This window comes from Pyrgilauda ruficollis, unplaced genomic scaffold (genome assembly GCF_017590135.1).
Source record: "Pyrgilauda ruficollis isolate IOZ18807 unplaced genomic scaffold, ASM1759013v1 scaffold4, whole genome shotgun sequence".
NCBI classification, from domain to species: domain Eukaryota; kingdom Metazoa; phylum Chordata; class Aves; order Passeriformes; family Passeridae; genus Pyrgilauda; species Pyrgilauda ruficollis.
Genome location: NW_024525489.1, coordinates 14,088,216 through 14,106,425, shown reverse-complemented (window position 1 = coordinate 14,106,425; position 18,210 = coordinate 14,088,216). Strand labels below are relative to the sequence as shown.

At 43.7% G+C, this 18,210-nt stretch overlaps 1 protein-coding gene across 1 annotated transcript in view; it reads right to left on the bottom strand.

Annotated features, from left to right (window-relative positions):
• Window positions 1-18,210, bottom strand: part of KIF26B (kinesin family member 26B) — a 270,861-nt gene that overhangs the window by 14,995 nt on the left and 237,656 nt on the right. The window contains exons 11-12 of the mRNA XM_041477047.1: window positions 5,847-6,009; window positions 1,302-4,734 (exon numbers count right to left, since the gene is read on the bottom strand). Coding sequence (XP_041332981.1) covers window positions 1,302-4,734; window positions 5,847-6,009 — 3,596 coding nt within the window. The remainder of the gene's footprint in view (window positions 1-1,301; window positions 4,735-5,846; window positions 6,010-18,210) is intronic.

Sequence of the window (18,210 nt, the reverse complement as noted above, 5' to 3'; positions counted from 1 at the left end):
TCTCAGAGGATGCAAAGTTAACTTCAGAAATACTATTCAGTCATTTGGTCTGGGCTTGCATTATGTTGAATGATCACTTTCAGATGCATCCTCTGAACAGGTACAATCAGCTCTGCATTTATGGATGTTCTTTTAATAGCACTATCTATTGCATTCACATCTGTGCTGCACATGTTCTTTCTGCTACCACAGTCAAGAGCATAAAGAAAGGGAGAGTTATGCATTACTCTGTTCAGTGGAAATGAATTCCAGAGGGGAGTATCACAGCAAGTGGAATGGCTGGTGAATTAGGAATGCTAAGAGAAAAACACATTTTGGAAAGACACAGCTACTGTAGAATAAGTAGCTACTGATATTCTACATACCTGTACCACCAGGTCCAATGTCAACCTGATTTTTTTTCAGAAGTAGATTAGGCAGGACTTGCGCTACAGGTTGGGAAAACAGCACCCAGGAAAAATGTGAACTGACCAGCTCGTGAATGGTCCCCATCCCAGTTCTGCAACTTTATGAAACTTTCTCTAGTGGAAAGAGACTGCACAGACTCTTGATATGACCCAGGAGGCTCTTGCTATCTAATTAAAAGTCCTGACATAGTGTGAAGCTACTGGAGATTATGTCTGAACAAAGACAAAGTCTTCCCAATGCATTCCATGATCACTAAAAAAGTTTCAGATTGCAGTAGTTCATATTGTCCTTAATATTATCTATTATCAATACATTTCAGGGAAAAGGAGCCACAACTCAAAAGGCAAGAGTCCCAGGTACAGGATAACATCTTTCAAGGGGCATGGACACATTTTTGTTCCATATGCTATGTGGGGAGAAGGAACTCAACAGTGGTTTCAGATGTAGGGCATTTTGCACTTTTGGGTATCCAGAGCACACAAGGAACAGAAGCAGGCTCACAAAAGATACAGCCATTCAGCAAGATTCTGGTTTTGGGCTGGTGAAACATGCATATTAAGGCACCTTTCTGGAATCAAATCAGAAGAATATTTTTATAAATAAATACTTGAATGTGGCTGTCCCTGGAAACACTAAGCAGTTTTTGTTTATCTGAAGTAAACCAAAGTGAAAGAGGTCAGGAGGAGACTCCACTGCAAAGGCAACACAACCACACAGGATTAGTAAATATTCCAAAATGAAAAAAGGCAGAGCCTAGGATACATACCATGCTCTTGCTTCTCAGCTAAGAGGTGGAACTGGTATTTAACTAGCTCATCCTTAGGGCCAGCCTACCCCTGAGTACCCCAATCTGCTTTGGTCTGCGTCCCTCTTTCCCACCACCACAAGCTTACCTGCATTTAATCGTTTCTTTGGGGTTTTGAGGCTCCGACACCTGCCACTGGCAGAGCTGCTGTTCTCACTCATGGAGTCCTGCGCTGAGGAGGCACTCCCCGTCGCCTCGCTATCCCTCATCATGCTCTCGTAGCCACTGCTGCCCCCACTGTGGTAGAAGAGGGCTGTTTTCCCCATGGCAGGGGGCAGCTCCCCGCTCAGGACGCTGCTGTTGTCGCTCCCGTGGCCGCTGCTGCAGCGGTGAGGTTTCCGAGGAGGGGTGATCTTGCTGTAAGGTGAAGGCAGCATGTGAACAGCTGCCTTCTCGTCTCCGGGAAGGCCCCCGCGCTCATCTGGCTCCAGGCTTCCCGGCAGCTGTACGCCTCTGGCACTGGTGCTCCCCTGGAGCAGCTCTGAAATCCGCCCATTGACAGCTCGAAGGGGCAATTTGGAAGCAAGGCTGGAGCCCCGGCTTCTGCTGAGGGACTGCATTGACCAGGACATGTTCTTCCCACTTGGGGGCAAACTGGAGCTCTGCCCTACGGACTGGGGCAGAGACTTGGTGGAGAAGCTGAGTGTTTTGGTGGCAGAGGCAGAGAGGCTGCGGGCCTTGGGACTTGCCAGCAGGAGCTTGCTGACAGCAGAGATCTTTGACTGGCTGGCTTTTGGGGAGGCACCTGCCGACTGGGAGAGGCCTGAGTTGGTGGGTGATGACATGGCACTGCGGCTGAGGCTCCTTCCAGCCCTAGGCATGGTGGTATCTCTGCCAGGGCTCATTTTGGAGCTCACGGAGGACAGACTTTCTGCTCTTTCCAGTGACAAACACTCATAGTGGCTTCCTGTGGACCTCCCTAGGGAGTTGGTCCTGCTGGCGAGTTGCTCCAGCTTGGCACTGAAGAGCTTGCTGCTGCTGTTGTTGATGCTGCTGTCTATGCCAGGGCCTTTTAGTTTGCCATTCTGCTCCTCGGGGAAGCTGGCCAGGAAGGACACAGGCTGGCTGGAGGGACTGCTCGTGGTGCTGCTGGCTGCACTGTGCTGGGGACTGGCTCTGTTCTTCTGATCCAAGCTTGACTTTCTCACAGGTGGTAGAGGAGGGGTCCCTTTGGGACGAGTGAGTATGCAGTGTTTTGGAGAGGCCATTTTCTTGTCAAGACTAGCCTTAGAAAACTGGGGGAGGGCAGGAGAACTGACTCCACTGCTGTCAGTAAAAGTAGGATGGAGATGACTGTCAGACTCCTCCACCTTGCTTGCCTTTGGGAGCCCTCGAGGGAGGCTACAATTCTTCAAGCCATCACTGGAATGAACAGGGCTTTGGGTTGCAGAGCTGGATGCTGCCACCTCACAGCCATCCACAATCCTTTTTAGACTGTCAGATCCTGGGGAAACAGAGGTGTCCCCACTGCTGGTGCTAAACCTGTCTGCAGAGGACTGTTTTGTGCTGTGCTCAGGCTTGGCTGAAACCGCGACTGTATCAGGCCTTGGCCCATCACTGCTCACAGAGCTGTCCTTTTTAACATCTTCTTCTCTCTTCAACCAAGGGTCTTCAAATTTGATAACCGTCTTAGCAATGGATTCTTTCCCATCATGGGGATGAACAGCCTTTGGGTCTGCAGTTACAGCAGGTACAGCATCATCCGTGTCTTGAACTTTGAAGGAATTAACAGCAATACATGGATAGACGGTAATGTTTGTCTTCATTGGGATGTAGCCCTCACAGCTGCTGAGACTTGCTGTGTTTTTGATTGTGACAGTAGTTTTGCCTACAGCTGATATCTTGCAGCCTTTGATGGGTGGCACTTTGCCAAAAGCTTCCTCCCCCATTTCCGACATTATAAGCATGTTGTCAGTCACTGACTTCTGTTTGTCACTTACACAAATCATGCTGGCACTTTGTATGGTGCTTGCAAACTCGGAGACAGGGGGTTCTGCCATAGCTTCCCCATGCCCATAGCACGCCTGGGCTATGAAGCTGTGGCACGACTGTTCACCGTCACTCCCTGTGCTCATTTCGCTCAACCATGAGCTGATGGATGAGCGCCTGCTGCCATCATCTTGGGGCTTGTCATCCAGACTCAGCTTTGGAAGAGGAAGGAACTGTGTGATGCTGACTTCAGACACAGGAGCTGCACTGGAGTAACATTCAAGATCTTCAGAGATACTGCTGATAATACTGACTGGCCTAGAGCCAGAGGCCAAAGCCTGCACAGAGCAGTCACTGTTAAAACTGATGATACTGGTCGGGCGCCCGTTGTCAAGGACACCACTGATGGTCAGCTCTTCCACAAGGGTGAACACAAGCTCATCCTCTCCGTTCAGCTCCAATGGCTGCTGCACAGTCACCATGGTTGTGCTCAGAATCTCCTTCTTGGATTCTGGAGAAATGCTTTGCTGCCCATCTTCATTGAGAACGGTCTCTTCAAAATCCCCATTGTTGGACGACACTGACTTTTTCATAATCTGAGGGCTCATGCCTACAGGTGGGGTCCGGATTTCTGGCTGTAATAAAGATTCAGTAGATGTCATGGCAGCATCCTTACTCAGGGGAGCTGGTGGGGGAGTGGAGCTGGGCAGAACTCCTTTCTGTGTGTAGACCTTGCACCTCTGGGAAGGAGAAGTTGGTGGCTTATACTCAGATGTCTTTGAGAGGCTTGCAATGCCAAGCCGGGGTGAACCCATTGGCCGAGGTTTGCCTTCCACAAATCCAGAGGTGTTGAGCCCTTCTCTGCTGCTCTGCAAGCTGGTGCTGTGTGCTAACTGACAAGAGTTAAGCTCTTTACTAGAGCTGCCTGTTACACTCCTGGGAGAAGAAGGAGTTGAAAGATTGGTAAGAGCTCCAGAAGGAACCGGGGAGTGATTTCTCCTAGTTTTGCTGGGTGTTGTATTTGTATTTTCCTTGGCTTCTCTATCAGGATGCTGACATTCTGGCATCGTATCTTCCTTATCTGACTCTGGTAAGTGGCTAAGCTCTGCCAGCTGGCTTGAGACAGCGCACTTAGACATCTGGTCTGAGCTAAATTGAGCAGGCATCTCTTCAAAGGGAAATTTGTCAGTCTCTTCACTGCCATCTATGCAATCCAGTCTCTCTTGGAGCTCTGCAAAGGTGTTGCACTTCAGGCAGTCTCTTTCAGATGTGCTGGGCCCTGATTCACTAACTTCCTCCAATCTGCCCTCATTTTTGGTCTTTTGCAGAGCAGGAACTATGGGAACAAAGTCAGGGGGACCCTCGTTATCTGTCAGTTCCTTGTCAGAAAGGGCAGTGCCATTGGGGCCAACATAAATCACCGTGTCACATGACTGCTCACTGCTGGATGAATAATCAGGATCACTCGATAAATGTAAAATAGGGAAGTCTGGGTCCACAGTGTTTCTAGAATGGAAAGGCCTCAGCTGGGTTGGCCTCCGCATCCGACCCTCCTCACAAGAGCTCTCTCCTCCAGAAGAACTTGATGTGTACTGCAACATGAGAGAAAGAGGGAGAGAGTCTAATGACATTTCAGCATTGCAAGCTGCTCCTTGCACAAATGACATACACAAAAAGTTCATGGTCACATATGAACTGGGAGATCTTTAAACTAAGGCACAAAGCTCTGAAGCTTCTTATCCACAGCCCTGGAGCAAACCTGTAGCTATGTTCAATGCAGAACCCAAAGCCCCAGCCCTGAGTCCCACTCAAAATCATAAGACGTCAAAAAAATGTACTAAAAATATGGATTAAGATACCTCCCTTAATTGAACCTGGCCAAAGGTATTTGACAAAGGCTTTGCTGATTTTGCGCATGCGTGTACATTTGTGTATTTGAAGAGGAACAAGAAAACTGATTACATATGACCCCCTACTACCAGTGTGTGGAATTGTATAATGTGCACTCAGAGGTCTCTGGAGACACAGCGCTCTGATGGTGTGTGGACTGAACCCTTCATTTGTCTCCAATCAATTGACCAAAAAAAAGCTTTTGTCAGTCTGCCAATTAAAATTAAATGCATAAAATTCACTCATTCTGCCCAATTCACACCATAAGTTGCACAGAAGCAACCAGAACTCTCTAACATGAATATGGGTATAGCCCATCTTCACTCTACTGCTTGGAAAATCTATCACCCATATTTAGAAGCAGTAGGAATAAAAAGGTGGTCAACGCTGGCCTTGAACATAATTGTTCTGCCTTTATTTTGCTTCCCCTCTGTCTGAGAAGCATAGAGAATCTAATTCTGAATTAATCCAAATTTTCTTTAACTCTACAGTGTTTCAGTCCCTGTTATTTCACTAACACTAAGAGCATAAAGGAAAATAAATGCTCCCTGACAGCTATATTATTAGACAAGGTCAGCTTACAAACCTGCTACAACAGATGTGCCTGAACTTACTCCTGTGTCTCTGAAGCTGAAGCATTTACCCCTCTGATATTGCACTCTGACACTTGCCTAGGACTGTGTACATACAACCCACACACTTTGGAACTGATTACTGACTTTGTTACATGCTGCTCTACCCAGTTAAGGATCCTTCACGATCCTTCTTCCTCCTTCCTCCGTCACTATAAGAAGGGAGTTACACATCATCTTACCTTAGTTTTCTTTTTCTTCATCCTGAGGACTCTTGAGGCAATCTGGATGGTGGAGAGTGTCTCAGCGTAGTTCCCCGCAGCAGCTGAAATGTGAGCTATCATCGTGGTGCGGCAGTTCATATTCCCCAAGGACTCTCGGAGCAACATGGTCAGCTTGCTGTCTCTGCAAAGTAAAATGAATTAAGGCTACATTAGCCAGCAAGGTTTCGCTTTGGCCATCATGATGTAACTTGGGTCTTGGTGAGATATTTTCTCCTCTTTTTTAATGGAATCCTAATTAGTTTCCTTCTCAGTTTTGTACTATGTTGTGCAGCTGAGCATGCTGAAAGACCCTGGACTACAATTCAAACTTCTTTTCCCACTTCCCCTTTTCTGTCTCCTTTTGGTCACAGTCCTTCTCCATTGTTACCACTGCCAACAGAGAGATGCAGACCAGCACTGGAGACTGTTAAGAAGCCACAGCAGCAAACATCAAACTGCTGCTCTTTTGAAGTGCACAGTGCCCAGACAAACCCTGGCCCAGCTCTGGATGACAAGAGGGTACTGGATTAGATTACAGAACACAATTTTTTTGTTGCCTTCTAGGGCATTGGGTAACTCAATATTAGTAACAGGTGAGTCACTGAAGTCAGTTTTGGATGATGCTGGTAAAATACAAACCAATCAAGCCTTCAAATTTCACACAATTGTTCTTTCATATTAGATAATTTCTTTCACTGAGGCAGAAATCACATATTCTGTTCTTGACATTTACTCTATTGTTCAGCATCAGACAGCTTTTGAAATGCTGATGCCTTATTGTGGGGCTGTCTGTGACTGGACTGAGAATATGAATTTTAACAGAATAATGATGCATACATAATACTTTTGAGGTGGTCATCTAATCCTGTAGTCAGAAATGCACGATATATAATTTTTAAAGAGACTTTTAGCTCCATGGTGTAGAGTCAGCTGGATGGTTATTTGGAAAATGGCATTGTCTTGAAGAGTGTCTCCCCTATGCTAAAGGCTGTGGATGATGATTACATACAGCTGGAAACAAAGACAGCAACAGCCTGATATTTATCTATCACATTCGCTTTTGTAATGATGGTGATACTGTCAGTGGCTACGGATCAGATTTTTCTCACTGTTAAATATCTGTAAATGACCTATGGTGCATGTGTGTCCTTGTTCACTCACTTGAGGTTTCCAGCTTACAAGAACTCTGCGTAAAGCTGCAGCTGCTGGGAACTGAAGCTATGGCTGCTGGATGGGACTGATGAACAAACACCAAAACTCATGGACCTCTCTTTTTGATTGACTAAACAACATTTGGGCTGCATATTTTAATGCAATAGCTCTGGAGGGTTCTCATCTCCTGAGGTTTCTAGTACTTGCAGTTTCAGCTCGACTAGAAATACTGAAAATAAACCTTTTTTTTTGGTTTCAGGATTTCTGCTTCCATCTGCTCCAGACACATTGAAGACATCTAGTGTCTTTGAGAAGCAAACAAACATCCATAAAGACTATACTGAGACAGCCTTGCTCATTTCACTTGTGACCTAAGGCTGCTTTGAATCCACAGATCCAGAGTTAATAGGTTGCTGTGTCTCAGGTTAGTGTCCCTCTTTTCCAACACAGAATTATTAAGATGTCAAATTTTGTACATCAGTCACCACTCCAATGCAGAGTAACACAGAAATTATTAACATCTCCACAGAAATCAATAAAAGCCTTTCATTTGCCAATGCTTCTATCATAGCAAAACATGAGATGACAGGGGAAAGTGCAAAAGAATACATTCTAAACATGCTGGTCTCCTGAGAATCCACAATCCATGCAGCCAGCATCAGCACTGAGGCGTGGCCCTCCTAGATATATGCCTTTAGGAATATAAAATAATCTCTGCCGTCTGCCTTGTACTGGAATACAAGAAGAATAATGATACTGAAGAAATATCTATTTATAATTCATCCTCTGACATGGATGGGAACTAAAGGGCAGATTTGTTGAGGATTAAAGCACGACCCTAGCAGTAAAAAGCACAGCTAGCACTGATTTCTAATTTCAGAGTTTGTTCAATCAGCACAGGCTACATCTTGACTCTCAAATTCACCTGGTACCCAGAAAAAATAACCAGCCTCACATCATTATTGTACACTGAAAAATAACATGAAGAGGGAGAAAGTTACTAAACAAAGATTTTTGTCAAATCCAGATATTGTCATAAGACAAGTTCAGCTGTTCAGGGTTCACCAACCTCTCACAATAACTCTCACCTACTAACTTCTGAAGGAAAGAAAGAAAGAAAGAAAATAGAAGAGAATGTAAGACACAAAAATGTTGGCCTAATTTTTAACTCACTCTATCCTCTTCAATTACAATATTGGTAAAACATTCTGGATGTCTCACTGAAATCTGCTTGGCAGTCAGTGTGAGACACAAAGTAGATGCTTTTTCTTCTGAGTGCTGGCATGGTATTTCTGCGTGAAAAAAATGAAAGGCTATGAATTATTTCATTAGGTCATTTGTGATCTGTTATCTGAAAATGCAAAGTTTCCTGTGAAAGCAGAAGTTTTACAAAGAGGTCTGCACTTCTGCACTGGAAAGGTTCTGAGAAGCAAGACCTTTGTTGATTTTCTGGCTCTGCAATCTAAACTAAGACACAGGAAATTTTGAAGAAAGTTATGGCATTTGCTGCTCCCAGGTGTATGTTGCTCACTGTGTTAAGCAGAGCCTGGCTAGCAGAAGATTTCTCACGGCAGCAGAGTGAAATGCATCAATGTCTTCATGGAAAATAAGAGAACTTCAGGAATGCTAATGGTCTATTTCTATTCTGCTCCAAAAGTAATAAAAAATTATAGGTCAGAGCAGCACAATGACTCCATTTTATATACCTGTCTTCATTTTAAATGTATTTCTATCCCATCCACTAATGTTTTTATAGTTTTGGAAATCTACCCTAAACCATCATCATTATGGGGATATAAAACACATACGAAATTGAAGGTGGGGTCGGGATACCCCACTTCAGACTCCAAAGCATGTATATCAGTAAGTCAATTCTGCAGTCTTTTCAGTACTTAAAAGTCACCTATTTTTTTCTAACTACATCACTTGTTCTAATAAAATACATTACCTTTTCTTGTAAACCTTTTCTTGCCTAGCTTCTAGACAATCATGGCTACAGAAAAAAAGCGACTAAATATTACTCATATATATCCCACACAGGTAAAAACCAAAAATAAAATATGCAAAGCTGTACCCCTGGAAAAGTTCAGAGGCAAGAGCCCTGTGTGCAGGACACTAAACTCGGGTATCTCTACAATGTGTGTCAGCAGATATGGTACAGAGGTGCAGACTGCCAGGCAGAAAGTCTCAGCTCGTTCAGATGTACATCTTCCTTTCAGTAAGAAGGAAAGATGTACATCTTTCCTTATACACATCTGTATTTCCCTTCCTCATGAATGATTAATTATACTCAAGTTCAAACAACACAGAATCTTACATTGAAGAATTAAGCACATAATATCATGATATGTGCCCTTTGACATTGCATAAATCCCAGTTGCCAGTGTACATTTAGTCAAAGTTGTTAATTTTGTGACTGGATGCTACTTTTCCACTAGAACCCTGTCTCAAACCCTGCACAGAATAAACAGTGCTCACTGAACCATAAGTTATATAATCTTTCTTTCAATCCTTGCCTTGCAATGTACGGATTTATGCCTTTTTTACTGTTAGAACTATACAAACTCTGTTCTGAATCCTGAATGACTGATTTCTTCAAAGGCTCTTTATAATTTTTTCTTTTCCCTGTGGAGCTCATCGATGCAGTATCTGATGAATGCCCCTGAGGTGAAGCATATATTCCTCTGATAATGCCTGAAACGTTGAAGACTTCATTAAGTATAGGTGTTTGGTGTGAAGCACAGATCTTTCAAAGTTATTGATCATTACACAGTCTTCATATTCAAAGTACAGCTAACTTGGACTTATCTCCAACAGCAAATGGGGCAGCTGGTTCTCAAATCAGGATACCCAAAAAACCATGAACATACAATTAGTAGCCCATCTAAAAATTTTAGGAACTCATTGTCCGAACTGGTCTGTAGGTGGTATCAGTCCTTTCAGAATATCTCCCTTCTCTTCCACAGTCCTCCATCCCACCCTCCACATGTTTATTGACAATGACCACATCACTGTACAGTTCTGATTCACGGCTAAAGCAGGTCCTTTATCTGCCTTGAAAAAAGATGATATTTTGGGATGGAGAGAGAGCCCTGAAAGGATAACACAATATAGACAGCCCATTAATTTTGACATTTCCTGACCCTATAGCAGTTGATTTTAGGATCTAAATGCACTTATTATAGGTAGTTTACGTAATTTCATGTGGATTTGTGATTACACTTCAATGAGACATCAGCAAGCTTGGAACATTCCTGTGTATAAAATAGCCTCAATTTCTAAACTAGCTGGCAGCAGCAGCTGGCTGACACCTTTTGTCTGGTCAAGCAGTAGAAAAGGAGAACATGACTTACAATATACCAGGGGGTTTTCTAGCATTTCCTACCTGTAGAAAAACATTAAGATGTGGGAGTAACACACTCCTTTCGTGCGCTGTAGAAAAGCTGTACTCTCATGTATTCATACCCTTTTTGACATGCTCTTCTCTGATCAGATCTACAATCCTACAGTCTTCTACCAGCATCTATCCTGGGCTCTCTTCATCTAACCTTTTTGCTTGTTCTTATTCCCATACCCCAGCTCCTCCCCGAAACAGCCTGGCAGAACTCAGTTTCATCCTGCAGTGTAGTAAGCAGCTACACCAGACTTTGCCATTCTCCAGCATCACTGCTAGACATTCTTCCAGTATTAAACTCCTCTTTTCTCCCCCTCTTCCTCCCATTAATGACTTCCACTCTCTTTGCCTGATCTCCAAGGCCTCTCTCCCCAGTCAAGTTCCCACCCTCAGCTGTTCACTGACACCCAGCAGAGGAATCCCAAAATGTGGCCATAGTTTTGCATGGCTGCTGTATCATGCTGCCAGGTGAGGGGCAGGCCAGGCGAGGAGGCAGAGAATGGTCAGTGCCTTCCTGGATCTTCCTCTGCCAGGTCCTCCAGCTTTAAGAAAGTCTGTGTGTTCAAAGTGAGCTACATGGAAAAGAGGCAAACAGTAATTGCTTTTGTGTAGGGCTGCAAAATAGAATTCATGAATAGAAAATGAAGCAATAAGAATAAATATTGTGCTCAGGAAATTCACAGGAATTTTTGTTGCCCAGCATTTCATTCTGTGTATGGTAGACACAAACACAGAATTGTTTCACAAAAAGCAAGCAATACTGGAGAGGAAGATCCAGCTGAAATGCTGGAATAATGATTTTTCTGTGGAATTATTTACCCAATTGTATTATATACTTTGTTTTGTTTCCTGCATCTGCCTCCCCACACCCCCCACCTTAATAACAAATATTTTCTTTGTTTTCCCTTTCCTGTCACCCCACTACTATGCAGATTTTGGCTATTCAATGACAACAGCAGCACCATCAGAAATAGGAATATTAACATTCCACAAGGGAGTCTGTACAATGGTACAACTGAGCTTTAGGAAGTGCAAGACAGCATGTTTGTGCTCTCTATTAATCATATACCTTAGTGTCTTCCTAGGCACTTGGCCAAAAGGAGAAAGTTGTCTACTCCCTCCAGGTGTTATGATTACAGCATCACATGATGTATGCCCTCAGGTGTCTTGTAATCTAATTATTTATAGAGGTATGTCAAAGGAAAAAATCTCAGTAACTATGACAGCCATTTTTGATCATAACATCTTAACTCTTGCTCCTTTGAGCTGATGCACTGCTTTGTTCAGAGTAATAAATGTTTACATTACAAAGGAACCACATAAAGAATATATTGGGTTTTGGCTCTTACTACATAGGAATAATCTCTACAAAGGACAGTTTATAGCTCAAAAAGCACAAGCCCAGCAGCAGATGCTACAGGTGTGTAACAGCTGAGTTCACTATGGACCAGTATAGTTTTCTTAGTTATGTCTTTCCTTTCTGTTAATAATTTTGATAGAGAGAGAGAGAAAGAGAGGAAATGGGAGCAATGTGTGTAGGCACAAAAAAAATGAGTCCAGGTGGGGAGATAAAGCCCTCGGTGGTTCAGCCACGTAAGCCTGGCTTTGTTAGCAGAACAAAACGAGGCAGTTGAAGAAAGATGGGTAACGTGTTGGACCTTTAACATGGGGAATTCTTCACCTGGTGAAATGAGGCACTGGGGAGACAATGAACTTGTTCCAGGTGGAAATTGACTGGCTTTAAAGGGAAAATGAAGCATAGTGGAAATTTCCACTGCCACTGCAGTTAGTTATCTCGTATGAGGTGCACTAGCACAACCCAGAACCCTGTGCTCATGGCAGAGGGGAAGGGGGAGCTGAAAGGACTGTGCTGAGGGGACACTGTACTCAGATTCAGTACCAGGAAACTTCCACATCTGGAAGGGATGTGACACTACAGCAGTCAATAGGTCAATAGCAGGAGAAAAGTGTTGCTGTAGCCAAGCATGGTACTTATCTGAAATTGTACAAAATTCATATAAAATGTAGGGGGATTCCCCCTACAATTGCTGTCTTTTAAGAGAAAATTTCGTAATCCTTGTGCCTGTGGCAACCCATGAGCATGTGGCAGATGCACAAAAGAGCATATTTTGTTTCTTTTTTACCAAAGGCAGAAAAGCAAATCGGTGACAGACAGAAGGACAGAAACCCATTGGTGAGGCTGCACCTCAAATGAGTTCAATTTTGGGCTCCTCACTGCAAGAAAGATATTGAAGTACTTAAGCATGTCCAGAGAAGGGCAACGGAGCTGGAGAAGGCTCTGGAGAACAAATCTCATGAGGAGTGGCTGTGACAGCTGGGGTTGTTCAGTCTGGGGAAAAGGAGGCTGAGGGAAGATCTCACTGTTCTCTACAATCACCTGAAAGGAGATGGTAGCAAGATGGGAGTTGGCCTCTTCTCCCAAGAGTCAGGGAACTACCCCTCTCACCATAAAAGGGGCTCATTCAAGAGCTGTAACTTTTGTATAAAAGTTGCTCCAAAGCTGATGAAGCTTTAACAGTCCACAAAACCGACAAGGAGTACCCTGTTGTTCATAAATGACAAAAAAGTTCCTACTTTTTAAGGTCTTGCTGACTGATCTCACAATAGAACTGTCTCCCAATAAAGCTGTTGCTGTCACACAACTCCACTTTTACCTTTACGTATTAAAGAGTGCATGGTTTCTGACAGTGCCAGCCCAGCTCTAAGCTGGGCACCACCATGCTAACTCTGAAGACACACAAAGACATTTTCACCATCTTCTCATTTCTGCCTTGTGCCAGCAGTGGAGCAGAAGTCACACAAGCTTCATTCAAATAATTCAACAAACAAGAGAAAGACGTTCCTCTCAGTCTTTTCCCCAGCCCTGTGAATTTTACGTCATTTGGTTCAGGTGTACTTTTGCACTTTGGCAATACCAAACAGAACACATATATACTTACTTACAGTTCAGTGTGTTACTCTAAAAAGAGCTCAGAGATCCAGATGTAGCTTAAAGTCACAGTAAGTGCAAGTTTTGGGGTGGGAGAGAGGAGGTGGTTAGGAGCACAGCTCTGCTGAGGGCCAGTGATTATTGCAGAGAGAAGACTACACTGAAAATGTGAAAAAATGATCCCTCTCCCCTCTGTACTTCGAATCTCAGCACAGAAACAAACACCATTCACAAGCAGCCATTGAAAACATCCAAATAAAGCTCAGAGAGAAACAAAATAAAAAGGGTCCTAGTGGTCTGTTTCATTACAGGGCCAGCTCCTCATAAATTCTAGCTGAAAAACAGAAACTCAGTTAATCCAGGGAGCTAATTCGGCTCAGCAACTCATCAGCAACTCTATGTTAGAGCTAAAGCCAGATTCCCCAAAATCAGCAGTAGCACTTGTTGAGGAAACATGCTCAATAAGTAGACTGTGATTTACAGTAGAAAAAAAAAATCCTGCAGTTAAAACCAATAATGATCCAGATTTTAAATAATTTAGGGACTCTGCACTTGGCTAGGCTAACTTCTACCAAACTACGCTAAAAAGGGGAAGGGAAATGTCTTTTCTCTCCCCATGTCCCGACTTCCTTGGCTCCCTTACTTAGAAGTATTATGGCAACCACAAGTTTGGCTCAGCTTGTCTGTATGGTTTAGTTGCTTTATATGAGAAGACAACATAGCTGCTATGGAATAGGAACTGGAGCAGCTTAGGAGCCTGCCTGCCTCTCCTCCGGGCTGCCCGTGCCCTGCCAGGGCAGCAGGAGTGCTGGGAAGGGAAGGGCTGGAATGCAGCTGAACAGTGCCTGTGCCTCTAGGGCAGTCATAGGGGGAAACACACAGCAAGAGAAAACGTGCAGAAACATTCCCTGACGATCTGCTGAGGACACATTCTGGAAAGCACCTTCACCAGCCCCTCTGGGTGGCTAATTTGAGCAGGAGCAGAGCAGACACCCGGTGAGGGCATTTCCACCAGCCCCGCATCAGCATGGGCACGCTCCTTTGTGCAGCATCTCTCCTTCCAGCGCTGCTGCCCCCAGCTCCCGCTGCCTTCCGAGGGCCGGGCAGCGGGCAGGTTAAAGCAAGGCTCTCCACTCTGCATTCAAGAGGCCAAGCAAAGGGCGGGTTTGTCAGGAGGCCTCCGCTCCCGGGGCCGAGCCGCAGCCAGTCTCACGGCCGGGGTCACACACGCTGAAGCGCCGCTCCGAGGGCAGGGCAGCCGCCGCCTCAGCTCCCCTCCCCGGGCGGACAAGCACCTGCCTGCCGGAGCGGCCTGGCTCCTGCCCTACCCTCACGCCAGGCAGCTCGGGGACCATTTCGGCCATACCCCGTGGCAATTTGTGCGGGGACAGAGAGGGGACAGCTGGCTGCCGCCCGGAGCCCTGCCGCGCTGCCGGGCGGAGCTGCCGCTGCCGCGCCCTGCCCCGCGCCGCGAGGAGCGATAGCGTTCAGATGGACCCAGGGTGGAACTCCAGGGTTATTTCCTCAAACGAAAATTAACTTCAAATGTTTGTAATCGATACATTAATATTCATGATCTTTTGGGAGGATTTCATAATTACTTCATTCTGCTTAGGCTCATTTGAGCAGTAGCGACAGCAATAGTTTACACTCCTTCATCAAGATGCCAACAATTTGGCAGCGTGACCTTCCCAGTTTCCTGTGCTGGAGAGCAGCTCCAGTTATTCTAATTGCAATCCCAAATGGAGTGGTACCTGAAAATAATTGACTACTGTTCAGTTTTAGAAACCACTCCACTTGGCACTGCTCCTTATGTAAATAGATAACATCTCCAGGAAACTGGGAAGGTCACTCCACAAAACACTTTGCATTTTGATCAGTAAGATTGTATATGTCAACCTCCTGGAGCCTTCAGCCCACAGCATTATAGCAGAGGGCAGTGAAAGTGCACATACTCCCATGTGGAAACGGGGGGGAAAAAAAAAGGCAGACTTTGGCTGTCATTAATGATATGGAAATGAAACAATTCATCTACACCACTTATTAGATGTATTCCCCAAAGAAAGTTAGGCTCAAGAGTTCATACTGCCTTTGCACCTGCACACAAGGTTACTTGATCGCCTTCAGCAATAAACTTCCAGGCTTTTGGCAAATTCAAATAAAGTTTGAGAAAATAATATGCAAAGTTTGAAGATAATAAGTCTGTAAATGCTGGAAGGATTAGCAGCTGGGTGAAAGGAGAGAAATCTTATTTGTGCTCCCACAGAATGAGAAAAATGCCTTCAATTGCATTCTTGAACACACCAGAGAAAGCACATAGATGAGAGAAATTCCCAAACGTAGGAATATTTTTGCCCAGTATTTACACCCTTTTGGATGCCAGACTGAGAGACAAGTTGTTAGAAACATTATGTTCTTGATGCTGGTGCTCACAAAACTGTTCATTTAGATGAACAGCAAAAAAATTATGCACTTACATGATACTGGGTCCTGATCGAAAACTACCAAAACCCAAAACTACCAAAGCAATGAAAATATGAAACCATCAGGATTAAAGCAAAATATACAGTCAGAAGCCTCCAGTCATGCTTCCTTTTCTGGTAATCAGTGTAATACCTTTTAAATTTCCTTTTCACATACAGTTCCAAATTGCTTCACAGAGATGCATGAAACTGCTAAAACCTGATAAAAGAAGCAATCCCTGTCTGTTGTCAAGGAAGATGATCTTTACAGCAGCCAAGCAATCTGGTAACTAGGATGGGAATTAAGCAGGTGAAGCAAGTTCCGAAAAGGAGGAATTTTTTATGTCATCTCCCATTTCCAGCAGACACACACTGGCCTCAGTTGTTCAGCTCCAAACTATCTACAAATTAATAACCTATGACTTCCACTTAGGAATAATGTATTGGCATGTACAGGGATTATGTAAAGATCCTAGACAACATGCATAACTCTCTTTCTAAAAATCAGGGTAAGTAATAGGGGTAAGTATGGACTTAGCTATCTAACTTTACATGTTCTTTTGCTCTGGAGAAGAGTAAGAAAGCTGAATTTTGTCCATTACACCTATTTCTTTAACAACTTAGGACTGGAAGCCAATTGCACTTCAAGGTCTCAATTTACTTTACTACTCAAAGGTCAAAATAAGTTTCTTAGACACGTGCAATGATGCTTGCAGAATCTAATGAACAGAGCACTCTATGGCCTGCAAATCCTTGGCCTCTATATTTGTACTGCCATCAGTCAATATGGGTGGGGTGACCTTGTGAGGAAGTGGAGAGACACCAAGAACTCCTTTCACATAAAAATGAATGGCTGTCAGACAGCCAAAACTTTCATCCACAGACGGGCTGAGCTACTCACACAAGTGGCTGATTTAGAGATGTGATGAGACAGGCTGAGCAATAGCAGTGATGATGGTGACTTGCATGGCAAATAAAGACCACAGAGGAAAATTTCCTGCCTGTGCCTGTGTTTTGGTTAAGTCCACAAACCAGCCCCAAAAATTAGGATTTTATTAACTGAAATCCACAGGCACTGTGGTCCAAACCCAGCTGTCTCTGAAATCTCCAGAAAAGCTCCCATAAGCTTCGTCGGCATCTGAACTGGGTTTTTACAGATTTAGTGACAGGATACAAGAGACAAAGACTAAACCAGTCCCTTCTGACGTCAAATACATGGCATTGAAATTAAACTGTGGAACCACAGGCAGGTTTATGATGACAGTTTTGGCAGCACGGGACCAAATCTAGCAGCTGGTGCAAGGCAGTGGGAATTCTGTCATCTATAAACATAGGCATAAGGAAACTAAATGTTTGATTCTTTTATATCTCTCACACTCCATACTTCATTCACAGAGGAACCTAAATAAAACCTGAGGGACTCCAGGCTATGCAAGTTCTATGTGCTGTAAGTAAAAGTAGCAAAATTGGTATATAAATATTTTTAATGTATATATTTGCTATTTAAACCAACTGGAGATAGGCTGCTTCAATACATTTATCTTCATCCATGCAGCAATTTAAAATTTTAAATGATGCACATGCATTTTTCATGTTATCTGAAGTTTCACTCTCCCTTTAAATGGATTCTTCTATTTATTTTGCCCACTATAGTAACATTGGTAAGACAAGATTCTCAATAGGCTGTTGTATATCTGACAGTTCAAGCCCTTCTCATAGCCTGCCACAGTAAAGAAACTCTTTTAAACTTGTTGGTTAGCAATTGTTAAATTTGTAGTAACAAGTATTACTACAATTGCTTGCAGTTTTACCTGAGGTGACCAGGACATGCTTTAGAGCCCATTATATCTATTCTGCTCAGAAAAAGAACTATAAATTTTAATATTTCCATGTTAACAGCTGCCTCTCCACAAGGCTGATAGTCAGAACAGAGTTGTGAGTGGCAGAAAGCAATATATGATACTGAAGTTTGTCTGTATTTAATTTTAAATCACAAAAAAAGATCTCTCCTAAAGTTAGCTGTTCAAAATCCAAGAAGCAGTAAAACAAAATTTCAGAGATAAACTGAACCAGTTTTTCATAAAGATCCTTTCAAACTTTAACTGTCTTTAAAAAGCCTCAGACTGGAATCATTTACAATGTGCCTGGAAGGTCCTACTTCTGTTTACAAAGCTGCTGCTGATACTGAGGAATTCCCACAGCTGAAAATAGTTGAGGCTTGAGTACTTTTTGGCAAAGTACTTATTTTAGCCTTACACTCTATCCTTGGCATCTGCTGTTGAATTTAGCCAGACAGGATGCTATAAGGACATTTAGCCTGAATCAGTACAGCCATTCTTACATTCTTAGAATTGGCTTTTAAAGGTTTACAGCCAGACTCTGCAG